Genomic DNA, 17,814 nt, shown 5'->3' with positions numbered 1-17,814 from the left:
GAAACAAAACACAGGGAAAGGGAAAGAATGGCAATCCACGGAAAATGTCATCCACGTGAATTGTATAGATCCGAAGAGTTTTTATGTGGGGGGGTGGTGGGGGGGTCCGAGACCCGATGCCTTAACGACCGTTATCTAACGGACCGAATAGCAACGCAGATTTCGGTGCCTTATTTAGGTGCCACTTAAATGCCTGCGCTTCTCTCTGATGCTCTGAAAACGGACGTTAGAGGGAACTGAAACATCACCGCACGGGACGCTTGTTACGGTAACACTACACTCGTGGGGTGTGTCACCTTTTCATCCCTTCTGAGTTTGCAGGTATGCAGTTAGAAGAAATCAAAGATGACATCATATCTCCGACTCAGCGTTCACATTCCATTCCAGCAGTTGTTAAACTCTTCGCTACATTACAAATATTGGCATCAGGATCATTTCAAACAGTCATAGCATCAGCAGTGGGTATATCGCAGTCTGCACTCAGCCGTATCATAGCACCAGTACTTAACGCTTTGCTACAGCGCAATTTATGCGCTTTCTGTGGGTAAGCCTTGGCGCTGGTAACGCTACGTTTGCAAATGTACGTACATCTGGCCCAGAGTGTCTGCTCTGCGAGCGCTGGAGGGCATACACGCCCTCGCAGGTAAACTCAGCTCTCCAAGTTGATTTCTGCTCGCCCGAATGAAACAGACTTTTGACATTTTGGGGACGGAAACCAAGGGAAGCCCTGGCCCTCTCATGATTGGTCACATTCAAGCAGATCTCACCCTCAGGGAGCTCATTAGTCTACCTTGATTGACAGCTATTGTTCAGGAAGCTCGGAGTTGGTTTAACTTGTCTTTACTAACGATGCAGTGCAAGATAGCATCGTAAATAAAGGACATGCATGTGCATTTTGGTATGTATTTATTAATTTAACTAATTAATTAACTAATTAATTAAAAATGTTTGAAATTGTCTTAAAGTATTAAATGTCCCCTATCAAGGCTCGACAGTAACAGTTGCCCTTGGCAATCAGATTGAGTCAATTGGCAACCGTTTTGTGGCCTGTGGTTGCCCCCTTTGGCAACCAGCTGTTCAATATTAATAATATAATAATAGTTTTTTTTAATATATAAAAACAAATCAAAACTTAGGGACCGTTCGGTATTTATGGAATGGACCACCGGAGGAAAATAGGGGAGGGTCATGTTCTTTATTCTTTGTTGAGGGGAGGGTCATCCAACATTTTTCAGTCCAGAGGGGGGGGGGTCACCCAACTTTTGTATTCATGAAACAGCAACATTTCAAAGTGGCTTGTTGGTGCATATTTTTCCATGTAGCTCTTTTAGTTTCGGCCCTCCTTCACTACCAGATGGGTCTGACCCATGAGTTTGCTGGGGGGCAGGAGGAGCTGCCCCCTGGTGGCTGAAACGGATAATTGCATTGTTTAAAAAATGAGTGGAATAATTACGTCTGACATGATCAGATATTTTATAAATATCTTAAATAACACAAACAACTAAATGGTGGTAGGTAATACATCTGATTTCATATACTGCAGCTTTAGTAAAAAAAAAGTATTTCCTGGCTGACGATGGGAGCAGCAGGACGCAAAAAACGAAAATGACTGTTGCACTAGTCTGGACATCTTACCGTGTCAAGGTTGCAATAAAGGTTTCCTAAATGCCACATTTGATGTCAGCTTACTAATTGATTGAGTCTTGTGTAGATTTGGACTTAGGTTTATTCCACTTTGTTTAAACGGCGAAGTGGAGGAAGCCTAGTGACGAGTCCATAGCAACCAGTTTGTGTGTTGAATGTTACCCAGAGTGCCTTGCTGAATGGTCTCAATATTTTATTGTTTTATTTCATGTGAATACTAGTTTACTAGAGGAGTAACTTAGTATTTGAAGTAATGCAGTAATGCAGGAAGTGTGCATTTAGTTTCCATGCTTATTGTGTTTCCACAACTATATTAGTTAGTAAATCTACTGAAATGGCCACCACACCATAACAGAGGAGTGGGATGCGTCAGATGAGAATGCAGAGGTTTAGTCACATGTGTCATGGCTGTAAAAAAACAATGGGAATCTGTATATATTTGCAAACCAGTACAGAAGGTATCAATAAATTGCTGGGGGAGGGTCATTCCTTTTTTCCAAATTGCTTTGGAGGATCATAGAAATTTTTTTACTGGCGAGGGGAGGGTCATGTCTTTTTTGGCTAAAGGTCCCAAAACTCCTCCGGTGGCCCCTTAAATAAATAACGAACAGTCCCTTACTATCTTATCTTATTTCAAAAGACGCTAATATTCTATTAGGTTAAAATCGCGTTGTTAAAATCTGATTTCGGTGCCTCATTACGGTGCCACTTAAATGTATGTGCTGCTCCTGAATTTGCGTATCGGCTGATGCCGAGTACCGATCCGATACCAGTGTGTCATATATTTTATTATGTTTTAACAACTGTGTACTACTATCCCTGTATGGATGTGATTAACTCTTTGTGAAACATGAACAAACACAAATAATGAACGCCCCAGAACTTTCTTTTTTTATCCAATTTGGCAGTAAGTTATAACGGAAAAAGAACATAAATAAACTACTTTAACATAGATTTTCTTTGCTTTATTACATGGTATTGGATCGGTGCATAAACTCCAGTACTTCCCGATACCGATACCAGCGTTTTAGGCAGTAACGGAGGTGATCGGAACATCTCTAGCTACAATAGTAACTGGATTAAACAAAGTTAAATGCTGATAGCTAAATGGTGTAAAGTGTGACTGTATTTCACTGTAGAGGATTCCAACAGCGGGACGTACAACAGTCTGCCGCTACAGTTAAGAGCTAAAAGACACAAACTAGCACTATGGTCACTGCTGTGGTCTGAAAAACAACACAGACGGGACTAAATGTTGCGTTTACTTAAAACTGGTAAACCTCGTGGTGCATTCAAAGTTATTGTAAAATACCATTTTCTCATCTGTTTTTGGCGTTTAACAGCAATTTACTGGTGAAAGAAGTAATTATTGTTAAGAGTTATTGTTATAACTTTTTTAATAATCATTTAAACTCCCCCGTTTTTTGGGCTGATCCGAAAATTGATCCGATCAGATCCGTGAGTTTTGTGATCCGTTATACCCCTATTTGAGAGGGACGGGAAATTATATTGCAAGCTATTCTCTCATTGTTTTATTATTAAAATGCGTGGTATAGTTACATAAGAAATGAAATGCTCCAAATATAGGCAGTTTAAAACATGGCAACCATATTGTCAATTTCGGCAACCAAAAGCTGATGCCTGGTTGCCAAGCCGGCAACCATTTTAAAAAGTTAGCGTTAAGCCCTGGCCTAGGTCAGCAACGTTTCTCTCCAGTTTAAAGTCCTTACTAGGGTAAAACAATAAGTTTACAATGGTGCCGCAAAAAACCCAAACCATACCCAACCCTAGTACTTCCTTGTTTTTGTTTTACTGTAGAAACTGTGTTTTTGTGCCATTGATGAAGTGTGACTGTATCTGTGTGGTTAAGTGCGTTCATCCTTGTTTCTTCTTCAACGTGTCTTTGATATATCGGAGTGATTCTGTTTCTATGTGCACCTCCAGGGAAGGAGAATCTGGCACGTTCACTCATTTCAGTAAAGATTTCAGTTCCAGTTTCTTTGTTCTGATGTGCAGGAACTTTGTTTTAGGATGTGAATGCTTTTCTGTTTTGTTTACAAAGTTTGTCTCTGTTAAATCTATATTTACTAAAACAAATAGTGCAACAACTGCTCCTGCTCAAGTAATCTGTTCAATTTCTGTTAAATAAAGGCTAACAAACAGTTGTAAAGCTCAGCCAACTGCAGTTTAAGATTGTACTTCAATATTTGCCACAGTTTCGGTAACTATGCAGTGTTGCTTAGGAATTGTAAAACTTGTTTTGTATATATTTACTTAAATAAAATCAAAATGGAAGATTTTTTACATATTTTTCTGTAGAATGTTCTTACTATTTGCAGATAAATATAATACGAATGTCAAAAGTTTTCCATAAGAGACCAAGTGTGTTTTGGTGTTAGCTTATTGCACAGAGTTGTGTGCTGTCATAGAGACGGTGGTTACAAGTTCCCCGGGCAAGGCACATCTGCATTCCCTGAACAAAGGAAACTCTGACGCACAGAAGGTTTAGCTTAAGCCATAATAACTATAGAGTAGTTAATGGTCATGAGTCTCGAGCAAAGTACATTGAGTAATAATAACAAGTGAAATGTACCGCTTCACGTGAGAGCAAATGAGGACGAGACATAACACAGTGGCCCCCACCCTGGTGGGTGTTTTGTGAAGATAACAGTCCCTGTGCTGGAGAAGAAGAGGGGGCCCAAGAAAGAAAGTATAAGACATGAGGGGAAGAATAGATCAGGGCTCACAAGGTCTGACACTCTAGAGATACCTGGACCGGCTCTGGCTTTTTGTCTGTTGCTAGGGAAACTTAGTCTCTGCGTGCTTTGTGATCCCACAGATCTGTGTATTGAAGCTCCGATGCTTGACTTATTAATTAAACGAATGTATTTGACTTAATCTTATCGTCTTATTTGGTTCTTGCTTAGGATCAATGTAATACCAATTTAACAAATGTGTGGTGAATAATCATATTCTACTGTAAAGAAAAGAAAGAACTAAATATTTAATGGACCAGCACATTGGGTAAGTTGTCAGAATATGTGACCCCACTGTAACTGCTTAATTAATGAGTCAAACTTCAAAATATTGTTTGGGGTAGTTATGTCATCCCTTCACACTAATCTGTACACGTTTTCTGATTTGGAGTCATCACAGAGCCAGTACAACAGAGGTCACCATATCTGACAAGTAGCAGTCGTCAGAATATGTGACCCCAATATAACTGCTTAATTAATGAGTCAATTGTAAAGTGCTTAATTTGGGTTTATTGTAAATATTTAACGCTCCAGAAAATAATATTTTAAAGTTTTGACTCATTAAATAAGCAGTTACAGTGGGGTCACATATTCTGACGGCTGCTACTGTACTTATAATATATGGTGATCTCTAAGGTACTGGCTCTGTGATGACTATAAATAACAAAACATGTGTCCAGATTAGTGTGAAGGGATGACATAACTACCCCAAACAATATTTTGAAGTTTAACTCCTTTATTAAGCAGTTACAATGGGTTCACATATTCTGACAATTTATCCAATGTGCTGGTCCATTAAATGTAGGTCTAGTGTAAGGTTTAAGGTAGGTTATTACAAATGTAACTTGTGCATGCAGTCATAAAGAAATACATGTTTAGAAACATTTCAGTGTGTACCTTAATATATTTTATTTACTTTCAGATAAACATACGTTACTATGCCTGAGGTGGTTAATATGGTCACCAGCGGTTTACTCTTTCTCCTTAGGAAGCAATAACAAATATAAAAGAATAATCATACAATCATACAGCTTGCACCCGTGGATGTGATGTATTAAAGGGATACTTCACCGATTTAGCATTAAGCTTTGTATCAGTAGAAACACGGTAGAATTTTTGAACGATCGTGCTTGCCTCCCTCATGTCCCCCTGAGACGAGAGATCTCTGTATTGTGGGTCTGGAAAAAATCTGAGGACGTAAAACGAAGAATTTTTGCGTCATCGGAAGATATTTTGCCCAGAGGCAATGGACTACAGCCAGTAGTAGGAACTACTTCCACGTTTCAACCCGCCCATAGGGGGTTGGACTGTCGTCTTTCTCTGAAGATTCCAGAGCCAAAACGAGTGTCAGCCATCTTGAATTTTCGCTACTCCCTTCTCAGCAGAAAACTTTTAGATAGATAGATTCATCCATCCCGAAGGAAATTTTAGAACAATTATGTGCATTCAAACTACCGCACACGTGTACCACCGGGATACATTGGTACAGATCGGAGAATATGCAGGAAACTTTATTACAGACGGAATACTCGACACAGCTTCGCTCGCTGGCTATGGAGACCAGCGGTGTTGCTCGATGCCTCTGGCCGGTAAAGGGACATCATCAGCTGGGAACGCGTAACGAGTACTGGTGGAAAGCTAACGCTAGCCGGCCACCTGTTCCATCCAAGGGGGTCAGCTTCTCCTCGGACCGCGAACCTCCTATGGCGCCATTTTGATGCTACAAAGCGATCACCCCCCGTTAGCATCCCATTGACTGCCATTCATTTTGACGTCACTTTAACAGAGAATAACTTTACATCTGAAGAGTTTAAAGACTCTATTTGTCCGTTGTTTATTTCTAAAGAAACACGACAATGTATAAAAGGCTCCATTACCTTGTACCTCATGTTATAGCTCCGTAGCAGACGTTTTTATAAAAATAGGCTAACGATTGTGTCATAACCACGCGACTTACTGTCGCATAGTAGAAGAATTACCGTATAGTACAGGAGAAGCTCTCAGGCAGTTTGGACTTCCATTAGCTGTTTAAGTTTAATTACTAATGTTAACTATCATTTTAGTGATCAATAATTAGCCTGTGTCTATGTTATCTCCTTACATATACCTACGCTCTCCGTCTCTGCTAGATTGGGAATGATTGAGATTTCTCTTGGCACAGCTACCAGAAGACTTCCAACTTTCAGACAGGTTGCTCACGGCACATTTACGTTGTCTCTCTCAGTTGGAGGCTGCGCAGTAACGCTCAGCGCTCACCGGAAAAGTGCTTCTAACGGCCTTCACTGGTCTCCGTCCAGAGCAACGGGATCTGTTGGTCCATTCTTATATACAGTCTATGGTTCCATCAGTGTCTACATCCAACTTCAACCAAACTCCCAACGCGAGTTCAGAGACTGCTGTGTTTTTGTTGTTGTGGAAACATGGCTGAACAGCAGCTATCCAGCTACCAAGCCGGCTGCTCTGTCGCCGGGTAAGACTAGTGGAGGAGGGCTGCGTTAACACGGACTGGTGCTTGTATCCAACTAACTGCTAACTGCTGGTGGAGTTTGTGACCGTTAAATGCCGACCGTTCTACATTCCATGCAAATATATAAGTTTATACTCGGTGTTTACAGCCCACCAAGCGCTAATGCTCGTAGCTATGTATTAGCTGAACTTTACGGAGCATATGTGTATGCACAAAATGTAGCCTGTTTCGTATGTCGTTTTTTTATTTTTTTATTTCTTTTTAATTGTGTAACCACTTGAGCCACGGGGAAACGTTTCGTGTATATGGTTGAAATGACAATAAAACACATTGGAGTTCAATGCTGCCTCACTGTCAGTCTGTAAACGGTAGGCGTGGCTTGGGAGTAGATGCTAAAGCAGCGATGCAAGTGCATTCTGGGATTTGGTGTCTTTCATCCACATCCAAAAACACATTTTCTGGCTTTTCTCGGCCTAGAAGCCACCAATTTCAAAAAAAATAAATAAATAAAGTGACATAAGTGACCCAATTTCAAGATATATTCATCTTTCCAACGGTGAAATATCCCTTTAATGTTTACGCCGTTTGCGTAGACGCTCTTCTTCGCCCTCCATTGTCTACCACACATGGGCAAACGATGTGCATCAGCGCCCTCTGCACAACTCAATTTAATTATTAAAATATTAAAAATATTCTCCAAAATTATGATTATGCTTATTTTTGATAACGTCACTTAAGTGACATCATCTTGTTCAAAGATCTCAGATATTAACTTGGAGAATACAAAGTTATTATAACTGAGATGACAGACAAATGTAAATGTAACTCATTACTAACCACCACTTTCTTTAGGGAAACAGATGAAAAAATTCAAGTTTAACTTTGATTTATTCAAATAACTGTATAAAACAAAAGTGTTACAATTCCTAAGAAGCTATGATCACGCATCACCGCCACCCCTCCTCCAATAGTAACAAGGTTGAATACTTTGCTTGAGTTTCCTCACTGCTGATACCATTTAGCGTATGCCAGAAAACAAAATAAAGATAAATAAAAACAGAATTATAACGATTGTGTATTCATTTTAGCTGAAAACAAGCTTATTTTGAGGTCTGTAGCAGCCTTAAGTCTGACAGTTTATAGCTGATTAGTGTTGAACAAAGACTTGAACTCAGTACTTGACTAACTGTCTCAGCGAGCATCTCTGCAGCTTCACTTCTTTCTGCTGCTCTCACCAACACACTTGTGACTTTTGACATGACTGAGCCGAGAGAATCTTCTATCACAAACTGAACAACTAAATCGTTTCTCCCCCGTGTGGACGACCAAATGTTGTTTAAGATGTACCTTCTGTGTAAAACTTTTACTACAAACTGAACAACTGAATGGTTTCTCCCCCATGTGGACAGTCACGTGTCGTTTCAGAGTTTGCTTTTGTGTAAATCTTTTACTACAAACTGAACAACTAAATGGTTTTTCCCCTGTGTGGATTCTCATGTGTTTAACCAAATCGCTAGGCGTACAGAAACTTGCTTTACAAACTGAGCAGGTGAAACATTTTTCTTCTGAATGAAGTTTCATGTGAGTCGTTAAGGAGTTCTTCAGAAGGTATCTTTTACCACAAACTGAACAACTAAATGGTTTCACTCCTGTTTGGACTCCAGAGTGTTTCTGCAGAGGTTTCTTGTGGCCAAAGCTTCCAGCACATTCAGAGGAGCTAACTGATGTGTTTCCAGTATTACATTCCACATCACTTACAGCTACTTCATTGTTTTTCAGAGGGTTTAAACCTGACTGAGGTTCCCTAGTCTCCTCCCAGTCACCACTGTCATCAGTCTGAGATTCAGAGTAGTCTGAAGTCTTGTCATGAGTAGCTGGTTGTAAAGGACTATCTGGATCTGAGTTCCTGGCTGGTTCTGGTCCTCCACAGTCCTCTCCATCAGCTTCTGTTCTCTCTGCCTCTCTGTTCTCCTCAGTTTGGCTTCCATGAAGCTGTGAGGACTGAGCTTTCTCTTCATCATCTTCTTCACTCTTCACAGGGACAGAAGTTAACGGGAACTTGATATCAGCCTCCTCCAGCCCTTGAAGCTGCTCTCCCTCCTGACTGGTCCAGAGTTCCTCCTGTTCCTCTTTAATGTGTGGGGGGGGCTCTGGGTCCTCCTGGTCCAGACTGGAGCTCCACTCCTGCTGCTCAGGGGGAACCTCTGCTTTAACCACCGACAGCTGCTGGACGTCTGAAGAGAAGAATCAAATACATGCACACGGAGAAAACTGTTAGAAAACTGTAATTTCACATTGACAAGATCTTTTTACATAATCTGTAGTATATTATTATACATAAAACATAATTATATATTAATTATGTTTTATGTTAATTTCTGGGTTATGCATTTACCTAAGGGAAATTAAGTTTAACTTTAAGATAAAGATTATTTTCTTTGTCCCAGGCTGCAACATAAAACTAAACTTAGCACAAAAAGTAAGGAAATGTGTGTTTGGTCGATTATATCTCTGTGGTAACAATGCTTTTTGGCAATAAATCTTATACCGTTGGAAAGCCTGTTTAGTTCCCTTTCAAATGGTGCCCCATTTGTAAGGAACATGCATTAGTGGGATGAGCAGCAGCGCTGAGTATGTGGGTTGCGCCCATGAAAAATTTGCCAAATCTTCTCTGCCATTGCCAAACAGCTTATTCTGCCATTGACTCGTTTGGTGTTTGGTGGATTGGATGATTGAAGTTTGAAGAAACAAGACATATTGGCAATTTAACAATTTATTCATTTCACAAACAGGAGCCTCAGTAACGTGAGGAAGAACCATACACAGCCACAACAGCCTGGCACCTCCTCCTCATGCCGGTCACCAGCCTGGTCACACACTGCTGTGGGATGGCATCCCATTCTTCAACCAGTATTTGTCGCAAGTCAGCCAACGTGGTCGTGTTGGTCACTCTGGCACTAACAGCACGCCCAAGCTGATCCCACAAGTGTTCAATGGGGTTGAGGTGAGGACTGCTGGTTGAAGAATGGGATGCCATCCCACAACAGTGTGTGACCAGCATGAGAGGAGGAGGTGTCAGGCTGTTGTGGCTGTGTATGGTTCTTCCACATGCTACTGAGGCTCCTGTTTGTGAAATGAATAAATTGTTCAATTGCCAATATGTCTTGTTTCTTCAAACTTCAATCATCCAATCCACCAAACACCGACTCAATGGCAGAATAAGCTGTTTGGCATTGGCAGAGAAGATTTGGCAAATTTTTCATGGGCACAACCCAATGGGGCACCATTTGAAAGGGAACTAAACAGGCTTTCCAACGGTATAAGATTTATTGCCAAAAGGCATTGTTACCACAGAGAAATAATCTACCAAACACAAATTTCCTTCCTTTTTGTGCTAAGTTTACATACACTCATAGTTAGGCCTGTAGCAATTATTACATAAGTCTAACCATCATTTTGTTTAATGTTTAGGTTAACTGCATTAAAGCAGTTTTTTTTAATGAGATCTTTTTCAAGCAAATTAAAGTTTTGAATTAATCCCAGGATACATCTTTTGGTTATTTCACTGTTATGTGACCCAGACGGAGCAACGGTGCCTCTGCAAAATAGCCTCGGGAAGGAACTTGTTTTGGTGGAACATGTGTACGTTCAAAAGTAGTTTTAGTCGTGTGACAGAAAACTCAGATTGGACAGATAGTCTAGCTAGCTGTCTGGATTTACCCTGCAGAGATCTGAGGAGCAGTTAACCATAGTCCTCAAAAATCCACCAGAGTTTAGAACACCAACACAAAGAAACAGGAAGGTAACGAATATCTGGCCTAAATGAGTGAAATCTGGTGGATTGTCCGGCGGAAACGGAGCAATCCTGGAAGTGGAACATCAAGGATATAGACTAGGTTTTAACCTTACTGCAGGTGAATGTCATGACTTAGAGGCACATTACCGCCACTGTGTGGTCTGGAATCGCTGCACTCTCATTATCTGGGTCACATAACAGTGATTTAACCAAAAGATGTATCCTGGGATTCATTCAGAACTAGAATCTGCTTGAAAATGTGAAAAAAAATTTTTTTAAATGTGACTGAAAGACAATTCTATTGCCAATCGTAATGATTGCTGAGACTATTGTACAGAACATATGGAAGGGTTACAGCTCTAATTAAAGTGCAGTAACAGACATAAAGTGCACTCAAATACGTGCAACACAGCCCCTAATTTCACACCCTCCGTATGTCCTGAGTTTAGGAGATTCACTGATAGAGGGATGAGCTGAAACCAGAGAATGTTTGTCACAGGGGGCATATTTATACCTTTAATAACTTAACTACATTTTCCTGAATATACAGTGGCACTCATAAGTTTATGAACCCATGCTAAAGTTGACTAAAAAGAGGAATAAAAAAAATCATCTTTTGGAAATTGATCGTAATGCCTTAATTAAAAAAATGAGGAAAAATCCAATCTTTAAGGACACCAATTTTCTTTGGGAATGAATAACGTATCGTAAATAAATAAATGTTCTTCCTTAAAATACAGGGGGCATAAGTCAGTACACCCCTATGTTAAATTCCCATAGAGGCAGGCAGATTTTTATTTTTAAAGGCCAGTTATTTCATGGATCCAGGATACTATGCATCCTGATAAAGTTCCCTTGGTCCCCACATCATCACATACCCTTCATCATACCCTTCACCATACCCCCACATCATCACATACCCTTCACCATCCCCCCACATCACTACCCTTCCCTACTGAGATTAACATGGTTTTATTTCAGTTAGCCTAATAGCTGGTCTGATTTGCAGTGAGAGATGATTTTATGGAAAGTACCCCATGCCAATCTCTAGGTATGGTGAAGGGTATGTGATGATGTGGGGGTATTTTAATTCCAAAGGCCAAGGGAACTTTATCAGGATGCATAGTATCCTGGATCCATGAAATAACTGGCCTTTCAAAATAAAAGTCTGCCTGCCTCTATGGGAATTTAACATGTGTGTACTTACTTATGCCCCCTGTATTTTAAGAAAGAACATTTATTTATTTACGATACATTATTCATTCACAAAAAAAAATGGTGTCCTTAAAGGTTGGATTTTTCCAAATTCTTTTAATTAAGGCATTAAGATCAATTTCCAAAAGATGACTTTTTTATTCCTCTTTTTAGTCAACTTTAGCATGGGTTCATAAACTTATGACATAGGCCTACATACCTTTACTGAAGTAACATTTTAAACAGAACCTTTCAGTTTTCAGAACAGTTTCATTTGTACATTTACTTCAGTATCGGTTGTGAATACTTCCTTCCTGGTTTCACAGCAGATTAAATGTATAATAACAATGAAGCTGTACCAACCTGCTCTGTGTATCTGGACTTCAGGGTTTAAAACAGCGTCCAGTAGTTTCTGTTGTCGTTGATTCTCTTTTGAACTGAACTCAAGTTTAGACATTTCTACTAGCTAAATCACAGAAACGTTTCCTTCAGACAGATTGTTAAAAACCGTTTGCTCTCTCTGAAGTGCGCTGTGAAGTTACGTTCGGGTCTGTGCACTTCCAGCTAGCAAGCTAACTTCCTTAGCTTCGTAGGACACCAGAAGATAATTTAAATTAGGGCTGAAATGATTCCTGGAGTAACTCGAATAATTTGATTACTAAAAATCCACTATGCAAAAGGATTTGCCTCGAAGCTTCGTTTAATTAATGTTCCCAACATTGTATCGCTCACGGTGTTTCCGCACGGAGGATTATTACTGTCGCACACCGGGCTGACGACGCTGCTGATGGCGACACATGCCATGAAGACTGATTACAAAATGAAGAGAGAGAGCGTAAATAGCGAGGGGCTAAGAGAAGAGACAGGCTGGAGAAAACGACAGAAAGTGTCCAAAGTTTGGAATCACTTCAAACGTGATTAAAACAAGAACTCTGGACAGTGTGTCTACTTAAAAACCGAACTAGCTTACCACAATAACAGCACGACGTCAATGCTTCAGCATCTCAACAGAAAAGTCTAACTTAATCATCCATTCCACGAAGGACCTGACAAAAGTAAATCACAGTCGTATGGACGATGAAACTACACCAAACACAACAACTACCAAAATCAAAGACAAGAAACTACGTAGTGGTGACCACAACCTGATCTAAACAGCCGACTTGTTGACTATCCCTTCAGAGAAACAGCTGATTGTTGCGCACCACTCTCTCTCACTCTCTCTTCACTGAGAAACAGCTGATCAACGGTCTATTAGCATAAGTGTAACAGAGCTGTGTGACATTGTAATCAAATATATAAATGAAAATAGGTTGAGTATAACTAATATTTACATATAGGCCTATATACAGATCAGTCTCAGGTTGAAACTTGTAGTTCTGAAAGTTAAGTTGCACAACTTAAGGTCATGTTTATGTCTGTTTAATGTATGTCTTAGTTTGAGGTTTCAGAAAATGTTTTCTTAAAAAATTTTACAATGTAATATGGCACTTAAATGTTTAGTTTTTTGAAAGATGATATTGTAAGCAATGTAGGCAATAAAAATGTAGCTTTTTCCGAAAATTAAACCAAACTATTGTTTATTATTGTTCTTCAATAAAACAAAAGTATTTCTTATCAGATTATTCGATTAATCGATGGAATAATCGGTAGAATACTCGATTACTAAAATAATCGATAGCTGCAGCCCTTATTTAAATAAAGGGAACAGCACAGAGTCCATTCAGACAGGTTTATCTGGACATTGTGGGTCCATGAAACATACAGTTTGGTCTCTATCCAATAGTCTCTCCGACCTACTCTGTGTGGCCGAGTTCAGTCTCCGTCTATTTCCAGCTAGCACGATACGCTAACTTCCGTTAGCATTCTTGGCTAACGGAGAGTCTGAGATTAAAACGCCCCGAATATTTACACAAAGTCCATTTGAACAAGTTTATCCAAACATACGGGCTCCGGTGGTTCCCTCCGGTTGTATCTGATGAGCTACGTGACGGAAAATGCAGGACTCACGCGGGGAAACGGTTTACAACAACAAGGAACCGGGAACAAACCTCTTCAACCAGACTCCGCATTGATCAAGTTAGCCCCGGTAAGGAAGGACAACTACTTCCGGCACCACTTCAAAATAAAGGTTATCAAACTTTTATCATGTCCATAACACAGGAATTTCCCCAGTGTGGAATTAATAAAGTCTATCTTATCTTATCTTATATTATCTTGTCCATATTCCCTTTCAATGTTTTTCATATAGGTTAGTATTGGATTATTACTGATACCTTAACATGTAAGCAGCGTGACGTATATCCTTACTGCTGATGTTAAACACACGTTTGACTAAAAAGCCATCAGTTGAAAGCGGAACGAAAAGAGTTAGGCTGGTTACACACTGGATGTGTTGCGCGAGCGTGTAAGCTGCGTGGCGTGTCCGTTTATATTTCGGCGAAAACGCGTGCATGCTAGAATAGGACCGACGCCTATTTTTCACGCTACACGCAAGCGTCTTGGAAGCGTTTCTAGGCAAAATAGAATAGGAAAAGATGTTTATATGTAATTTAGACACGAATACATATTAATAAATGACATGTTGATGTTTGAAAGTCTCTAGGTTTTTATATAAATGCATATATAAATAAAAAAAAAAATCGATTTCCTAATATTGCACCTGTCAATACAGAACGAAATGTTCTGTAGCCTATTTTGCCGTCAATACTGCCGACGTTGTCTTTGCTGTAATCAAATCAGTATATATTTATGTTTAACATGGTATTTCATTTTATCAATGGGAAACATACATGTGTACAGACAAGGCTAGCAGCAGCAGCGCCGCGTCAGACACCTTTCTGGTGTGTAAAGACGTAGAAAAATCCACGCAGCTGACACGCAACTGAAACGCCACGCAGCCAGTGTGTAACCGGCCTTACTTCCACCATCGGACCTTAATCAGTGTGACACCCAGCGGAAGTAAACAACAGCAGTGCTCGTAGCATTAGCTGCGTGCTGTTGTTGAGTGAGCTTGAAGACGGTATTATAGTCGTAGAGCAGATCATTCTCTCAGCTGTAACTAAGCAACAATGTCTTCAGTTGAGTGTTTGAGAGAGTTTGTCACCGAGCGACTGACTGCTGCTGCTGAAGAAATATTCAGAGTTGTTGAAAAAACTATCGTCGAGTATGAGGAAGAGATCGCTCGGCAGCGCAGATTGTTGGATGTGGTTTGGAAACCAGAAATAAAGTTACACAGGATAGGTGAGTTTACACGGTATTATTTTACTGATGGTTATTATAACCAGTGGTGTAGTCTATATTTTTGTAGTGAGTATACTGTGATTTTCCCCTCCCAGCCTCACGCTCGCCTGTCCCAGAGCGACGCACTGTGACGTTTCCGAATACAAACTTACCGTGCGTTCATGGACACCATTCACGTCCCTTCCTGTGGGAATCAGAGGTGGCTGTTGTCGGTACACGATCCGTTCTGCCTGCACGATCCGTTCTGCACATGCGCAAGATAATACTGTTTTACCGAGGATACGACCTGCACGATCTGTTCCACGCTAGCCTATGGCTAGCCTCCACCAGGAAGCTAACGTTAGTTTAGCTAACAGCTAATTCGGCTAACCGCTAGCTGACAGCTAGATTCAGTCTAAAATAACGTTAACTCAAACGTAATGGGAAAAGCAGGCGACAGCTAAATTAAGACTTCACAGTAATAACAATAAAGACAAGTATTGAGTGATTGTATTTTAAATGAGCACAAGTAAAGTAGAACTGACGTAACAGCTGTTATATATGTTAGGTGTTTGTTATATATGTCAACGTTTATTTTGAGGGTCTTTTAAAGTTATTACATGCTGTCTCAGCTAGCAGTTAGCCGAATTAGCTGTTAGCTAAACTAACGTTAGCTTGCCTGTGGAGGCTAATGGCAGACCGCTACAATCAGCTAGCGGTTAGCCGAATGAGCCGTTAGCTAAACTAACGCTAGCTTGCCCGTGGAGGCTAACGGCAGACTGCTACAATCAGCTAGCGGTTAGCCGAATTAGCTGTTAGCTAAACTAACGTTAGCTTCCCTGTGGAGGCTAACGGCAGACTGCTACAATCAGCTAGCGGTTAGCCGAATGAGCTGTTAGCTAAACTAACGTTAGCTTGGCTGTCGACCGGAAGCGTGGAACAGATCGTACAGTGTCGTAAATCCTCGTACAACCGCGCATGCGCGAACATTTTGCGCATGTGCAGAACGGATCGTGCAGGCAGAACGGATCGTGTACCGACAGCTGTCACTGCCCGATGTGAGTCGAGTGCAGATGTGAGTCGCGCATGCTCAGATTTAAACTGTTTACGGCATAACGTGTCATACTGAAATTTGTGAAATCTATAAAATAATAAACGTTTCTCTTTACATACAATAACAGAAGATGGTAATCATTTCAAAAACGTTGTAGCTATCTATGACTGTTTGATTGCTAACGTTAGCTCAAAACGCCATTAAGCGACAGCCTTTATTGTGTTTGACTGCTAACTTGTAGCCAGCAGCAGCAGTCATTCAAAAACGTTTTAGCTATCTATGATTGTTTGATTGCTAACGTTAGCTCATAGACTGTGCGTTAGCTCAAAAAGTCGTTAGCATCTTGTAGGCTACTTGTCGCAAAGTGACGCATGCGCGACTCACATCTGCACTCGACTCACATCGGGCAGTGACAGTGGGAAACTCGGGCTAGATTTTGCTAACCGAGTTTCCCAGTTGGTGACGCGTTGTTGACAACTGACGTTTGATGGAGGCGACTTTGTTTCACTGAACATATTTCAATGACAATAAACTTATTTATTGTGGACAAATGCCTCTGCTGAGAAACATACACAGACATAACATGTTTCAGATTATTCATAAATAGGCCTATGTATAAAAACACAACACCTTCTCCGTGTCCTTTCCCGTTCGTTGTCCTGCAGATAACACAAACAAACACCTGTCCATGTGCTGTTTGGATGGTCGCATAAGAAAACAGCAGCAAATTATTGTGGCCTCCATGTTTTCACACACCTGATGCTCTAGGCTACAGCCAACAGTTGGTGGCAGTCATGCAACAAGTTGTTATGCCAAACGCCAATATCACAGAAGAAGAAGAACACGCATCCCGACCATCCTAACCATGTGAACGCAAGGGGGTCAGCAGTCACAACCCGTAGATCCTATGGCGCCATTTTGATGCTAATAAGCCATCACCCCCCGTTAGCATCCCATTGACTGCCATTCATTTTGACGTCACTTTGACAGAGAATAACTTTACATCTGAAGAGTTTAAAGACTCTATTTGTCCATTGTTTATTTCTAAAGAAACACGACAATGTATAAAAGGCTCCATTACCTTGTACCTCACGTTATGGCTCCGTAGCAGACGTTTTTATAAAAATAGGCTAACGATTGGGTCATAACCACGAGACTTACTGTCTCATAGTAGAAGAATTACCGTATAGTACAGGAGAAGCTCTCAGGCAGTTTGGACTTCCATTAGCTGTTTAAGTTTAATTACTAATGTTAACTATCATTTTAGTGATCAATAATTAGCCTGTGTCTATGTTATCTCCTTACATATACCTACGCTCTCCGTCTCTGCTAGATTGGGAATGATTGAGATTTCTCTTGGCACAGCTACCAGAAGACTTCCAACTTTCAGACAGGTTGCTCACGTCACATCTACGTCTTCAAGCTCAGTTGGAGGCTGCTCAGTAACGCTCAGCCATCACCGGGAAAGATCTTCTAATATCCTTCACTGGTCTCCGTCCAGAGACACAGGATCTGTTGGTCCATTCTTATATACTGTCTATGTGTGAACACTGGTAGTCGAAAAAACAACGTAATCACGGGGGTGGTCCCTGTCATTCCGAGGTGGCATGAACGTGCCATGTACACGGACAACAGGCGTTTCAGTATTGATGGCGTTTATTTAAAGCAAACAAAGGAAAAA

At 40.6% G+C, this 17,814-nt stretch overlaps 3 protein-coding genes across 11 annotated transcripts in view; 1 reads left to right on the top strand and 2 right to left on the bottom strand.

The window, feature by feature from the left end:
- The window catches only part of LOC116036235 (zinc finger protein OZF-like), a 49,588-nt gene that overhangs the window by 16,143 nt on the left and 15,631 nt on the right, over positions 1 to 17,814 (top strand). The window contains exon 4 of one of the 8 annotated variants that reach the window (XM_036003631.1): positions 6,786 to 6,798. The exons of the other annotated variants lie outside the window; for them this stretch is intronic. Coding sequence (XP_035859524.1) covers positions 6,786 to 6,798 — 13 coding nt within the window. The remainder of the gene's footprint in view (positions 1 to 6,785; positions 6,799 to 17,814) is intronic. 8 annotated transcript variants of the gene reach the window in all.
- LOC116036326 (zinc finger protein 510-like) overlaps positions 7,737 to 17,814 on the bottom strand; it is a 99,658-nt gene continuing 89,580 nt past the window's right edge. For both annotated transcript variants that reach the window (XM_031279846.2, XM_036003643.1), the window contains one exon: positions 7,737 to 8,156. In XM_031279846.2, the coding sequence (XP_031135706.2) occupies positions 8,080 to 8,156 (77 nt within the window). In that variant the 3' untranslated portion in view covers positions 7,737 to 8,079. The remainder of the gene's footprint in view (positions 8,157 to 17,814) is intronic.
- Positions 8,264 to 12,475, bottom strand: LOC116036343 (zinc finger protein 200-like). The gene is made up of 3 exons (XM_036003693.1): positions 12,221 to 12,475; positions 8,487 to 9,101; positions 8,264 to 8,317 (listed from the first exon to the last, which is right to left on the bottom strand). The coding sequence occupies exons 1-3, from the start codon at positions 12,312 to 12,314 to the stop codon at positions 8,289 to 8,291; spliced, it is 738 nt and encodes a 245-aa protein (XP_035859586.1). The 5' UTR covers positions 12,315 to 12,475; the 3' UTR covers positions 8,264 to 8,288.

Source organism: Sander lucioperca, chromosome 7, assembly GCF_008315115.2.
Source record: "Sander lucioperca isolate FBNREF2018 chromosome 7, SLUC_FBN_1.2, whole genome shotgun sequence".
NCBI classification, from domain to species: domain Eukaryota; kingdom Metazoa; phylum Chordata; class Actinopteri; order Perciformes; family Percidae; genus Sander; species Sander lucioperca.
Note: the sequence above shows the minus strand (reverse complement) of the source record. Positions and strands in the feature narration are given on the sequence as shown.

Excerpts from the sequence above, each read along its gene's own strand:
- LOC116036343 (XM_036003693.1), bottom strand. The coding sequence starts at position 12,314 with ATGTCTAAACTTGAGTTCAGTTCAAAAGAGAATCAACGACAACAGAAA. Across the intron at positions 9,102-12,220 it reads AGTCCAGATACACAGAGCAG|ACGTCCAGCAGCTGTCGGTG; the intron begins GTTGGTACAGCT and ends TCTTCTCTTCAG. Across the intron at positions 8,318-8,486 it reads ATTTAGTTGTTCAGTTTGTG|TAAAAGATTTACACAAAAGC; the intron begins GTAAAAGATACC and ends TTCAGTTTGTAG.